At 41.4% G+C, this 12,899-nt stretch overlaps 1 protein-coding gene across 1 annotated transcript; it reads right to left on the bottom strand.

Moving 5' to 3' along the window:
• Positions 1 to 6,895: 6,895 nt before the first annotated feature.
• LOC100724051 (eukaryotic translation initiation factor 1-like) lies at positions 6,896 to 7,452 on the bottom strand. Its single transcript, XM_063232179.1, has one exon. The coding sequence runs from the start codon at positions 7,400 to 7,402 to the stop codon at positions 7,061 to 7,063; it is 342 nt and encodes a 113-aa protein (XP_063088249.1). The 5' UTR covers positions 7,403 to 7,452; the 3' UTR covers positions 6,896 to 7,060.
• Positions 7,453 to 12,899: the final 5,447 nt, after the last annotated feature.

Here is a 12,899-nt window from a genome sequence, read left to right as displayed (position 1 = left end):
TTTTCAACCTATCCATAAATACTGGTCCAGTTGCCCCTATTCTCTCTGGTTCCCTATCACATACAGTATTGTTTTCTCATATTTGATTTTCGGTCCATATACCCTTTTTCAGGTTAATTATATTTCCTAGAAAGAGCACCTCGGTGGACCCTACCTCTTGATCTACTCTGCCTGTGATTCTTTTTTTCCTTAATTTAGTGTATCTAGGCCATCTATATTAGATATTATATAGGAACTTAGGACCCTGGGAAACCAAGCAAGCAGCTTGCCTCCCTGGTAAGTGGCTGTGTTGTGGCAGACTACGGCCCCTTCAGGGGGAGAAACACCAGTGTCTTCTGAGATTCACATCATGTGGGAACTTAGGATGCTGGGAAACCAAGCAATCAGCCTGCCTCCCGGCTAAGCAATAGTAAACCTACTGGTGCACAGCCTAGAGTCAAACATCCTACATCTCCTACCCCCTTTCCCCTGTCCCCTGTTGGGAACCAGAAATATGAGCATCTCTTGGGAGGTTGACCATAGCAAATAAGGGGGATATCCTTCTACCATCTCTTTGAAGGCAAATATTTTTATTACTGTTTGCTTTATTCTTTTTTTTTTTTTTATTGGTACCAGGGATCGAACTCACGACTGCCTGCTTGCAAGGCAGACGCTTATGCCACTGAGCTAAAGCCCCAGCCCCTGTTTTGCTTTATTCTGACTAATGGTACTGCTCTATTCAATATTCTGTTTTGATAAGAACATATATTCTGTATTCTATAATGTTCTGTATTTCATTTTGATATACGTGATTGAAAGAACAACTATTGTAAAGATAACGAAATATCCTGTGATACCTATTACTGTTAAAAAAAGATTTTAAAACTTGATATTTTTCAGTTAGGATAGTTACTTTTCATCCACACAATATTTAAATTTTTTTGTATAATTCCAGAGTTTTTCCACAAAAATCAGGTCTGAATATGTGAATCAAAAAAGAATCAAATATAGTTTGACCTTTATCCAAAAAAAAGAAAGAAATAGAAATTATATCCAACCTTCTCTGCCTCATTTCTGTTGTGCTCTCTTCCCATCATCAGTTGTCTGCTTATCTTCTTCATTCTGCTTTCTGCTCCATTCATTGAGGCCTCTCTGCCACTGTTCCTGGAATCTTAGTACTTTTCTCTCTCTCTAGAATGCCCTGCAGTATTCACTCTAGGGTTGGATTGGTGGTTGCAAATTCCCCCAGTTCCTCTTTGTCTTGGAAGCATCTTGTTTCTCCATTAATTTCTAGAGACAATATTTCAGGGTACATCAATCTGTGCTGGAGGTTATTTTCTTTCAAGGCTTGGATTATTTTGCCCCATGCTCTTTTCGATTTGATGATTTGTGCTGAGAAGTCTGCTGTAATTCTGATGGGCTTTCCCTTGTAAGTAATCAGTTTCTTGTCTCTGACAGCTTTTAAAATTCTGTTCTTATATTGGATTTCTGGGATCTTGATTATTATATGCCTGAGTGTAGTTCTGTTTTGGTTGTAGGTGGCTGGAGTTCTGTATGCCTCATACATCTGAGCATCTTTTCCTTTTCCTATGTTTGGGAAGTTTTCCTTAATTATTTCTGTGAATAGCCTTTGTAGTTCCTTTGTTTGTACCCCTGCTTCTTCATTCACATTCTTTATTCTTTTTTTTTTTTTTTTTTATCGGTACCGGGGATCGAATTCACGTCCATACACTTGCAAGGCAGGTGTTTATGCCGCTGACATAATCACCAGCCCAACATTCTTTATTTTTAAGTTATAGATCTTCTTGTCGTCTTCTAGCCTTTGTATTGTTACTGCTTGTGTCCTTGTTATTTTTAAGAAATTTTTCCTTTCATGGTCCCACATTGCAAACCTGTCCTCCAGTTTGGAAATCTATCCTTAGTTTCTTTCAAGCTGTTTTGCCAGCTTTCAATGGAGTTTTAAATTTCCTGGTAATCCTTTTGAGCTTGCTTCATGTATTCTATGTTTTTTTTATATTCTTCATCAAAAGGTTCTCCCCTTTTTTTGTTGTATTCCTTCATTCTCCCATCTGTGTCTTCTTAAGAGATGCTTAGCATTTCTTTTATTAATCTATTTATATCTTGCTTTAATTGGTTAAATATTTCACTTTTGAACTTGTCTATGAGGTCCCGAAGATACTGCTTTATGTCCGCTGGTGCTGTGCATGGTATTGCTTGCTTGCCATCCTCATCCTTTGTATTTACCTTTCCTGGATCAGTGTTCTCAGGGTTGGGGGCTGGGAATATTTTCTTGTTGCTTCCTCACATTTTTTGTTCCTTTCATACACGTGTATATAGGAGGCCCCAGTTTCTTTCTTTGTGGTTACAGTTCATCTTAAGTGCACTGACTAGGTGCTCCCACCCACTGCAGTGTACCATGGAAGTACAGACCCAGGCAGCCTATGCTGGGCCCTCCTCACCAGGTCAGTCAACCTGGTGAGGGCTTCATGCATTAGGGTGTACTCCTGGGCACAGGGAATTGGTTTGGGCTAGCCTATTGGGTCTCAGCCCTGGGTGTGACTCAGGCCAAGCACATCCCACCAATCCTGCTTGAGAAGTGAGCAGCTGACTGAAGTCACCACTGTTCCTTGTTCTTGCCAGTCTGCCTGACCCCAGAATGTTGTCTGCTGAAGCCCCTTTTTCTGTGGATTGGTTTTATTCCCGTCACTCACCACAGGTCAATACAGGTTCCCCACCAGCTCAGCTCTCCATTCTGCCCCCCGGCCCCCAACCTCAGTGTGAATGCCTCTCCAGTGAGTTGAAGCAGCAGGCTTTTGGGTAGCTCCGTAAGTCTTGGCCGCGTGAGTTCAAGTGCTGCAGTGGGAACACTGAAACTTTAGCTGTTCCAATAGTAGCACTGGGACTGTATGTTTAATTGATTTCTTTCAGCTTAGTCTGTTCGTGGGTCGGGAGGATCCATCTCCTTCTGTTTGGGACTCCCCACGCTGTGTTATTTTTGGAATCTAAGTTGACTATCTCAGGGAACCTCTGTAGTCTGCTGTTACCTATCCGCCATTTCTACCGGAACTCCTCCCATGTGATTCTGAAGCAGCTATTTCATGGGGTGGCATTTGGGAACCACTGGACAGCACGGGGTATCTTAATTTTCTTGTTTTCCATTCCCTCCTCCTTAAATGTAATTTTGGCCACTGTATTAGTCAGTTTTCCCATCACTGAGACACAATATCCAATATCCACAATTTAAAAGAGGAATGGTTCATTTTAGGTTTACATTTTAGGGAATTAGTCCATGGTTCTATGCTGGCTCCAAGGCAGAATTATCATGGTGAAAGTGTACGGGAGAGAAAAACTGTTTAGTTCATGTGGGCAGGAAGTAAAGCAGGAGAACTGTACCAAGGAGGAAGGGGCAAGGGACCTTACATAGTACCCAGAGTCATGCCTCTGTGATCCACCCAGACACACCCAGAATGTGCTTCACTAACCCCTTGGTGGCTCCTTAGCCAATCAAGTTTGCACAATTAAATCTAACCACTGAGGTCACCACGTATCTTTGTTGCCATAATGGAATAGTTCACTAATGGTGACTTAGACCATAAATGAGAACATTTATTTATTTCACATAAGAAATTCAGGGGCCTCCTTGTAGTGGTACAGACTAGTAATCACAGAATTTGGGAGGCTGGTGCAGGAGGATCACAGCAAGTTTGAGATCAGCCTGGGTTACATAGTGAGTTCAAGGCCAGTCTGAACTACATAGCAAGACTCTCATCTCAAAATTAAAAAAAAAAAAAAAAAAAAGAAAAAGAAATTCAAAGTGGCTTAGCATGGTGCCACGTGCCTGTAATCAATCCCAGCACTTTGGGAGGCTGAGGCAGAAAGATCTAGAGCTTTGGTCAAGGCTAGGTGACTTGGTGACTTACGTAGAACCTGTCCCAAAGTAAAAATAAGAGAAAACTGAAAATGTAGTCCAGCATGAAGGCTCTGGGTTGAATCTCCAGTATTACAGATAAGTAAGTAAATAGATACATAGAGGAAAGAAAGAAAGAACCCAGAGGTAGAGGTCTCTAGGGTTAGCTAATGTGTTTATTCAGTAATGCCATTAAAGATAACAGCTGAGATAGAACAGTACGGGGTGCCAAAATTAACTGGGGAAGTAGGCCTGGCCCATTAATCACAAGACCCTGAACACACACCCAGAACAGTTCTCAAAGCCCTACACACAGACTTCCCTGGAGAAGCAGGTTTTCAATAGGATGGCCTAGACCTGACGCCAGCTGAGACTGGGGTCCCAGTATCACCTCACAAGACCCGAATGTAGAGGCTCTCAGGGGTTTCCTTGAGATTTGCGCAGCATAAAAAGAGAGGCGAGCCACGAAGAGCTTGCTATCCTGACTTTCCTTGGCAGTCTGTGCTTTGTTTCCCAGATGCAGCGTGTACTTTCATTTCTGCTTTTATCTTCTTTTTCTCTCATTCTGCCTAAGTTTGCTCTGCAGAGCTGGTCCCCCCCACCCCCCGACTTTTCAAATAAACTTTTGGTACCATTTTTGTCTCGTCTCATCCAACTATTTGTTCAAGATAAGAAAACCTGGAATTGGGTCTGGGCATGGTGGCACATGCCCGTAGTCCCACTCCTTTGAGAGGCTGAGGCGGTAGGATTTCTGGGACTTCAAGGCCAACCCGAACTGCATAGTGAAATTCTGTCTCAAAGAAAACCTGGACTCTAACTCCAATTCTGTGGAAAGTGTAAAATATTCCAACAAAGGGTTTTAATGTAGACTTTGTTTTGCACCCATGTTGTTGATTACTAAATGCAGTCTGATCATGATGCTGAATAAATGTGTCTTTAAAAGTGAGCTCTGAAGAAAGAAAGGAAGGAAGGCAAACAACTCAGAACCTGGTAATGTTAGTTGCTGAGTCAGTTTTAAAAGTAGGCTACCTGATAACACAACTTTTAAACCAAGTGTGGTGGTGTTATGGGGTGGTTCCTAAAAGTGGCTTGCCAACTAAATATTATAGGGCTCTGGGTCGCTCACCTCCCTCTTTGGAACTAGGTTCTTCATGTCCTAAAGAATTGAAAAAAAATAAGCAAAAAGCAGTGGCCAGGTTTATTCCAGATAGTAAAAGTGAAGCGTGAGGGAGAAACTGGCTTTGCAGAGCAAGCTTGGGCTGAGTAAAAGGAGAAAATGAATTAAAGGACACCTGGAGAAAGCAGGCTGAGCTACATGAAGACAGTCACATAGCGAGTTCCTCTTGGTACTTACATGTTTTCCAAATCTTGAGACCATATGAGAGAATTTCTTTTCTTTTCTTTTCTTTTTTTTTTTTTTTTTTTTTTTTTTTTTGGTCTTTTTGAGACAGGGTCTCTCCATGCAGTTCAGGCTGGCCTTAAGCTCACTTTGTGGTCTAGGCTGGCCTCAAACTCACAGTGGTCCTCCTGCCTCAGCCTCCCAAGTGCTGGGATTACAGGTGTGAGCCACCATGCCCGGCTTTGAGAGGATTTCTATATCCTATTGAAAGCCTGCTTGAGTTCTGGCCAGAAGTCCACATACAGGGCTTTGGGAACTGTTCTGTGCATGTGTTCAGGATCTTGTAATTAATCATGCCTAATCATGCCTACTTCCCTGTTAGATTTTCCATTTCCTAATCTCTTGTCTCAGTGGCACATGCCTATAATCCCAGCACTCTGGAGGCTGAGGCAAAAGGATCAGAAGTTGAACCTGAAAAGGCCTGAGGATATAGCCCAGTATGAAGGCCCTGGATTCAGCTAACAGCGTATACACCCCCCCCCCCAACAAAGAGACTAACTTCTGTCATTTTCCTCCTTGCCATTCTCAGGGCATTTGTTCCATTCTTGGTTTTGTCTCAGCGTAGTTCTAAAATGGCTTCTGTAGCTCTCAGTAGTGTGAACTTATATGACAACTTCCAAGGTAGGAAAGAAGGGTTAGAAGGTTTCTCCCTGAACTTACCTTTTATTGGGGAGGAAAATCTATTTCAGAAGCTTCCAGCTGGGCATAGTGGTACATGCCTATAACTCAGCACTTGGGAGTCTGAGGCAGGAGGAGCACAGTGAGTTTGAGGCTATCCTGGATTACACAGAAAGACCCTGTTTCAAAAAACAAAAACAAACTAGGCACGTTAGTGCACATGGGTAATCCCAGCACTTGGGAGGCTGAGGCAGGAGGATCATATCAAATTCAAGGCCAACCTGAGCTACACAGGTGAATTCAATGCCAGCCTATACTAGAAAGCAAGACCCTATCTCAATCCCCACAAAACAAACATAAAAACAATAAAGAGAACCTTCCAGAAGACTTCTTCTCAAGTTGCTTTGTCCAGAAGTGGGTCACACACTTATGTTTGAAGCGGGGTAGGGCAGAGTATGGTATTTTTGAGTCTGTGTAGTAGGAGACAGTCCCTGTCAGTAAGACAGAAAAATGGAACATGGCTGTCGTATAGGTAATAAACACTCTCCCACAAGGGTTCACTAAAAATGTCTTAGAGGTTCACTTAAATTGCTAGATCCAAGGACTTCTCTGCACCCTGCCCGTGGTGCTTTACATTGCCAGCTCCCTATTTCTTGAGACTGTTGTCTTAGTTTCCACTACACATTCTTTCTACCTCTCTCTGCTTGCTTCTTACCCTTGGGCTCTCCTCTGTTACTCTTACCTATCTGCTGGGCTTTGAATAAGATCCTATTTGGGTATCTCTGAGCATCTAAACCACTAAATCTTTGACCAGGAGCCAATGGAAGTTGTTTGTGGTCCAATGCACGAATCCATGGGCTTCCTTTCCTCCTACATTCCTGATTTGCCCCTCTGCAAGTCTGTCTCTTCTCTTTATTACAGAGCTATCATCTTGCTAAGTTCCTTACCAACTTTTTCCTAAGGGCGGATTTTTTTTTTTTTTTTTTGGGCTCTTTTCAGTTTATTGCATGAAGGAGTTACACTAGTCCAAGTGAAAGCAGACCCCAACGATTACATTATACAAGCTGTGAGGTTTTTAAACTTGTGACAAGGGACTGAAGGGGCATTCTACTCATTGCAAAGAAATCCTCACTTAAGCTTCAATGAGCCACAAGCACTTAAAACCCATGAACCTTCAGCTGGTCGTCCTTAGCCAGTCCAGTCTCTACCAGGAACTGGCAGATGTTCTTGCGCTGGTCACCCTGGAGCTGGATCACTTCTCCATATTCTGGATGCTCGATGACGGTACCATTGCAGGCAAATTTTTTCTTAAACGCCTTCACCAGCTTCTTTTTATCGTAATCATCAGCGATCCCTTGGACAGTGGTAAGGGTCTTCCTGCCGTTTCTCTGTTGGATTCTCATATGGATATAATCCTCAATGCCGGCAGGAAGCAGGTCATCACCCTTACTTGCATCAGCAAAGGGGTCGAAAGAGTGGAGGTTCTGGATAGCTGACATACGATACGATTCCTTTTCCTCAGTGGAAACGGCCTGCGGAAGGCGGTTGCGGTAGAGGCTGGCGGGGGACGGATGGCAGGGAAGCGGGGGCTCAAGGGGTCGGCAGCTGAGTCCTCCGCAGCGGCTCAGTGACTGGGGTTGATTTTTTGTTTTTTAAAATACCTTACTTAAAACTTTCACTAGGGTAGAACTAAAGGGCCTTTGTTTTTCCACACATCTTGGGATTTTGCTGGGCTTGAAGTTGCCATCCTTCTTTCTCAGCCTCCCAGAATGCTGTGTCACAGGAGTGAGCAACCACATCCAGCTGGAATTTGGGGATAAAAACTGAATTGTTCTACAACATAAAAGGTTGAAGAATTGAGTTCTAGAGTTTAAAGATCAAGAAAAATACGAAGTCAGCTGAGAGCCAGGAGATGGAAGAGTTGAGAAGAATAGTGACTATACGAGAGAACTGGAAAAAACATGTCCAAGGCTGAATTTTCAAGTGAAACAGTGTGTATCTGCCCCTGCCCCCCTTGACTGTACACATTTTCATTGAAAATCATCACCATGTTTGTGATGTCATTCAATTTCAGATAGATGCCATCTGAGTCACACCCAGACGGTTGACACATTTCACTGATTTCTCTGCCTCTGACCTTGTATCCTTTGCAATGCCCCAATGTATCTAAGCCTCAAACCCGGGTCTCACCCCTGTCTAAATCCTTTATATGTTTCCCATTGGCATTTCTCAACCATGGGGTTAACAGATCCCTGAAGACTCATTCTCAGATGTTTTGAAAAGTTTACTATTTATGTTAATTTCAGGATTTATCTTTAAAATAGCAATAATCTATAGTCTACAGAGGGCCTGATAACCCAGCACTTTTAGGAGATTTTAGTGTGTTTGGTTCGTTTTGTACATATTGATTGGGTTGGTGCCAAATGATCTTCTGAAATGACAGCAGTTAAATTTATTTTTTTGGGGGGTGGTTGGTGGTTGAACCCAGAGCCAAGGGTTAGTGCTGTACCACTGAGCTATCCCTGATCCCCCATCCAACACGTTTTTTGTGTGTTACTGGGGTACCGACACCAGGGCCTTTGCACTGGGGTGTAGCCACAGCCTTTGTTTGTTTTGTTCTTAATTTGAGACAGGGTCTTGCTAAGTTTCTAAATTGCCTAAGCATTCATGCACTACCATGCAAAGGGCTCATCCTCAGTCCTTTTGAAGTTTTATTTTGAGACATGGTCTTACTAAACTGCCCAGGCTGACTTTGAACCCTTGATCCTTCTGCTGTAGCCTCTGAATAGCTGGGATGACAGACTTGCATCACCATGCCTGGCAGCATTTAACTTTTAATGCTACAATTACTTTTATGTCATTGTTCACAGATATGCCCTTGGTACCTAGAACAACAGTGCCTGACATACTATAGATGTTCAATAAAGAATTTTTTGATAAATAAATGAAGCTTCTCAGAGTAGGTTCTGAGATCCTCTGGGATCTTCTGCAGTTTGAAATCTTCACAGCATGGCACATGAGGCTCTTCGCAATCGAACTAGGAATACTCAACCAGTAATTTTGCCAGACAGTCTGGGCAGGATGTGGGGGTGTAGCTCTTTTTTAGAAAATAAAAAAAGTGAAAGTATAAAGGATTTATGTACATTTTGACAGGGCAGACATGGTATGCAAATGACTTGCAAATATAATGCAAATGACATGCAACTACTCATGCAAATGAGCATCCTGCCTTTGGAATCAACTGCAGAGTATTCACTTATTTGTCTGCTTGGCAGTAAATCTGAAGGCCAGGATGCAAGTTGCTTTGGTGGAGAAGCGTGTGTACTGTGGAGGAGGATATGGCAGGAAGGGGCTTCTCAAGGAGGAGTCAGGGCAGCATAAAGTTTAATATGGTCTGTAGCTTAATAACGATAAGCCAAGAGCTGGCCTTCTGGAACTAGCTGAGGATGGGGGCAAGGAAATTTAACTTCTTATATCCCTTTATGTCTTTGGCTATCTCACAGCTTCTGTCCTTATCCATGTCACACCATCTGGACTCCCTCCTATCTATAGGAACAGAGAACAGGGAGTCAGGGATCCCCAGCTGGAGGTCTGCACCATGAAGACCACAGAAAAGCTGGAGATAAGATCGCTTGTAAATCCTATGAGGAGGAGGTTTAGAGCAGGGTGTAGAATTCTGCATTTGCCAATTTTATGACAAGCAGAATTTAGCTGAATTTGTAGCCCTGTTAGAAAAAGATATGTGGTTATAAGAAGAATTGGGCTTTCTGAGAAATATAGCTGCTTAATCTCAAAGCCAATGATGCAGTATCTGACAAAATTGGGAAACTTACTTGGAAAACTAAAGAAAAAAAATCAACTTTTAAAAAATTATAAAAGCCTGTTCTTTCCTGTCCTTCATATGAAAGGAAATTTTTAGTCACATAGATTCTTCCCTATTAACTTCAAAAATATTAGGAAAATGAAATAAAAGGGCCTCTTCTGAAGTGAAGTTAGCAACAACAACAACAACAACAAAAAAGAAATAAAAGGGCCTCTAATGTATTTTAACACAACTCACAATCTATTTTTTCTCTGACACTTTCTTTCCTTTAATGTAAAACTTGAATTCAAATACCACCTCACAGCTATATAAACTTGAGCCTCAATCTTTCTGAGGTTTATTTTTCTCATCTGTAAAGCTGAAATAATTTTATGAGATTACAGTGAGGATTAACTGAGATAATACATAAAAATTATCACAGTGCCTGGCTCATACATTCAATAAATATAGCCATTTGCAGAGGTTATAGGTGAATCTGCCTCCTATTGTCTAGCTGATAACCACATCCCATTTCCTTCTGGCAAACCATCAGTCTCTCTTCAGTCCATGTGGTTCTAGTGACACTGACTTTGTTCTTAGCACCAGCAGTGAAATATATAACTTATGTTAAATCAATGAGAACATTCCATCCTGAGGTCACACTAATTGATTCAAGAAAGGGGACCTACATCGAATAACCATAAAACCTAGCAATTTCACATCTAGGAATACACTCAGGGGAACTTGGGAACCAATGTGTAAACAAAAACTTGTACATAAATATTCATAGCACATTATTCACCATAGCTGAAAGGTAGAAACAACCCCTTGAAATGTGGTTTATCTAAATAAAGAAACACTAGTTAGCTATAAAAAGAAATGAAGTACTGATTCATGCTACAACATGAAAACATATGCCAAGTGTAAAAAAAAATCATTTGCCAAGTGAAAAAAAAGGTAGACACAAAAGACCATATGTTGTATGATTCTATTTATATGAAATAGCTAGGAGACAATCTATAGAGGCAGAAAGTAGATTAGTGATTGTCAAGGGCTAAAGGGAAAGAGAATGGGAGTAACTGCTATGAGGTAAAATGTTTCTCTGCATGATGAAATGTTTTGGAATTAGATAGTGGTGGTAATGCATGACAGTGAATATACTAAAAACAACTCAAGTGCATACTTTAAAAAATTTTTTATGATATGTGAATTACATTAACTAAAAAAACCTAAACAACAAAAAGGAATAGGCACATGACTCAAGCAAACCAATGAGAACCAATAAGATTCGGTCTTCTAGCACTCTAGGAGACTGAGGCAGGAGGATCAAAAATTTGAGCATGGACTGGGCAGCTTAGTGATTTAGCGGGATCTCGTCTCAAAAAAAGGGGGAGGGGGCGGCTGAGTTTGCATTTCAGCTCAGTGCAAAGGCTCTGGAGTCAATCCCCAGCACTGGGAAAAAACAAAACAATGAAAACAAAAACTTCAATCCCATTTTTGGAGTCACGAGAAGAGCTGAGTAGTTTTCTTGCAGGATCCAACTTAAGAGAATACAGATCTGGAGATGCTGTCCTGTCTTGCTGTGTATAAAGCCCAAGACTGAATTACTAACCTAGTTGAAAGCAGAGCCAAATAATAGATGGCTAAATCTGGTTATATGTTGGAGCTAGTGAGCTGCTGTTTCAGCTTGTCTTGGACATTGTTGGTTTTAGCACTGAAAGTCTAAATGTTGGAAATCATGCTGGTTGGAGCTTGGAACAATTCACCTTTGCTTGAAACTCAAAACTTTACCTCTGGACTCTTTTCAGTCATTCAAATAAATAAATCCTTTTTGTTTTGTTTTAGACAGTGTCACAGGTTGGGTTCCCCTAAGGCAGGCACTGAGATGAACAAAGTACAGGATCCAGCTAGGCATGGCGGCTCAGTAATCCCAGCACTTAGGAGGCTGAGGCAGGAAGATTGCTGTGAGTTAAAGGCCATCATAAACTATACAGTAAGTTCAAGTCAGCCTGAATTATATAGCAAGACTTTGTCTCAAACAAAACAAAACACAGAGTGGAGGTACTCAAAGGCTAGGCTTATATTCAGATAGTGTCAGGTTTCCTGTACTCCACTGGTTACAGGTCAGCCTAGATTGAGAGTGAGGGAAAATCTAACATGGTTTTCAGTGACCAGAAGGACAAAGAATTTGATTGTTTTTTTTTTTTTTTTTTTTCCTGAGACAGAATCTCACTATATAATTCAGGCTGGCTGACTATGGAACCCTGGCTGGCCTCAACCCATGGTAATCCTCCTGCCTTTGCCTCTCCAGTGCTGGGATTTTAGGTATGCTCCACTACACATGGTTTTGACCCAATATTTTAAATCTACCTCTGTACTAAGTCTGTTCGCTAAGCATTGTATCTCTGATAGCACAGCACCTAGCGAGTAATTCAATAAATGTGTTAATAGATGCACTCTGATAGATGAAGTCCAGCCTATTTTAATAATATGAGTGTTAGCACTCAGCCAGCTTATCGTTGACAAAGAGGTCAAACATATTCAGCTCAGTACAAAGGCTCTGAAGGCTGAAGAAAGATAGCCTCTTTAAATGGTGCTGGAAAACCTGGCTTTCCACATGCTGAAGACTAAAACTAGACTCATGTATATCACCATAATGGATCAAAGATCTAAATATTAAAACAGAAACACTAAATCTACCGGAAGAAAAGATAGGTAGAAATCTTGAAGAACAGGGGATGCAGACAGTTCATGAATAAAACCCAAACTGCATGGGAAATACCTCAAAGAATAAACAACTGGGATCTTGTCTATTAAAAGTTTTTGCACATTGGAAGAAATCACCAACAGAGTGAAAAGAAAACTCATGAACTGGGAAAAAATTTTAACCAACTGTCCCTCAGAAAAAGGCTTCTATCTCTTTTTTTTTTTTTTTTTTTTTTTTTTTTTTTTGTCTTTTTCCTTTTTATCGGTACTGGAGATTGAACTCACAACTGCCTGCTTGCAAGGCAGGCGCTTATGCCGCTGAGCTAAATCCCCAGCCCCTAAGGCTTCTATCTTGAACACAAAGAATTAAAAAGAATCAGGCCCCCAAAATTCAAAGACCCTATCCAAAATGGGCATCTGGGATGAATACATAATTCTCAGATGAAGAAATACAAATAGCAAACAAATATATGCAAAAATGTTCAACA

The sequence above is a fragment of the Cavia porcellus genome, unplaced genomic scaffold (genome assembly GCF_034190915.1).
Source record: "Cavia porcellus strain 051 isolate PalLab524CR breed Dunkin Hartley unplaced genomic scaffold, mCavPor4.1 scaffold_21, whole genome shotgun sequence".
In the NCBI taxonomy this organism is placed as follows: domain Eukaryota; kingdom Metazoa; phylum Chordata; class Mammalia; order Rodentia; family Caviidae; genus Cavia; species Cavia porcellus.
Note: the sequence above shows the minus strand (reverse complement) of the source record. Positions and strands in the feature narration are given on the sequence as shown.

Excerpts from the sequence above, each read along its gene's own strand:
- LOC100724051 (XM_063232179.1), bottom strand. The coding sequence starts at position 7,402 with ATGTCAGCTATCCAGAACCTCCACTCTTTCGACCCCTTTGCTGATGCA.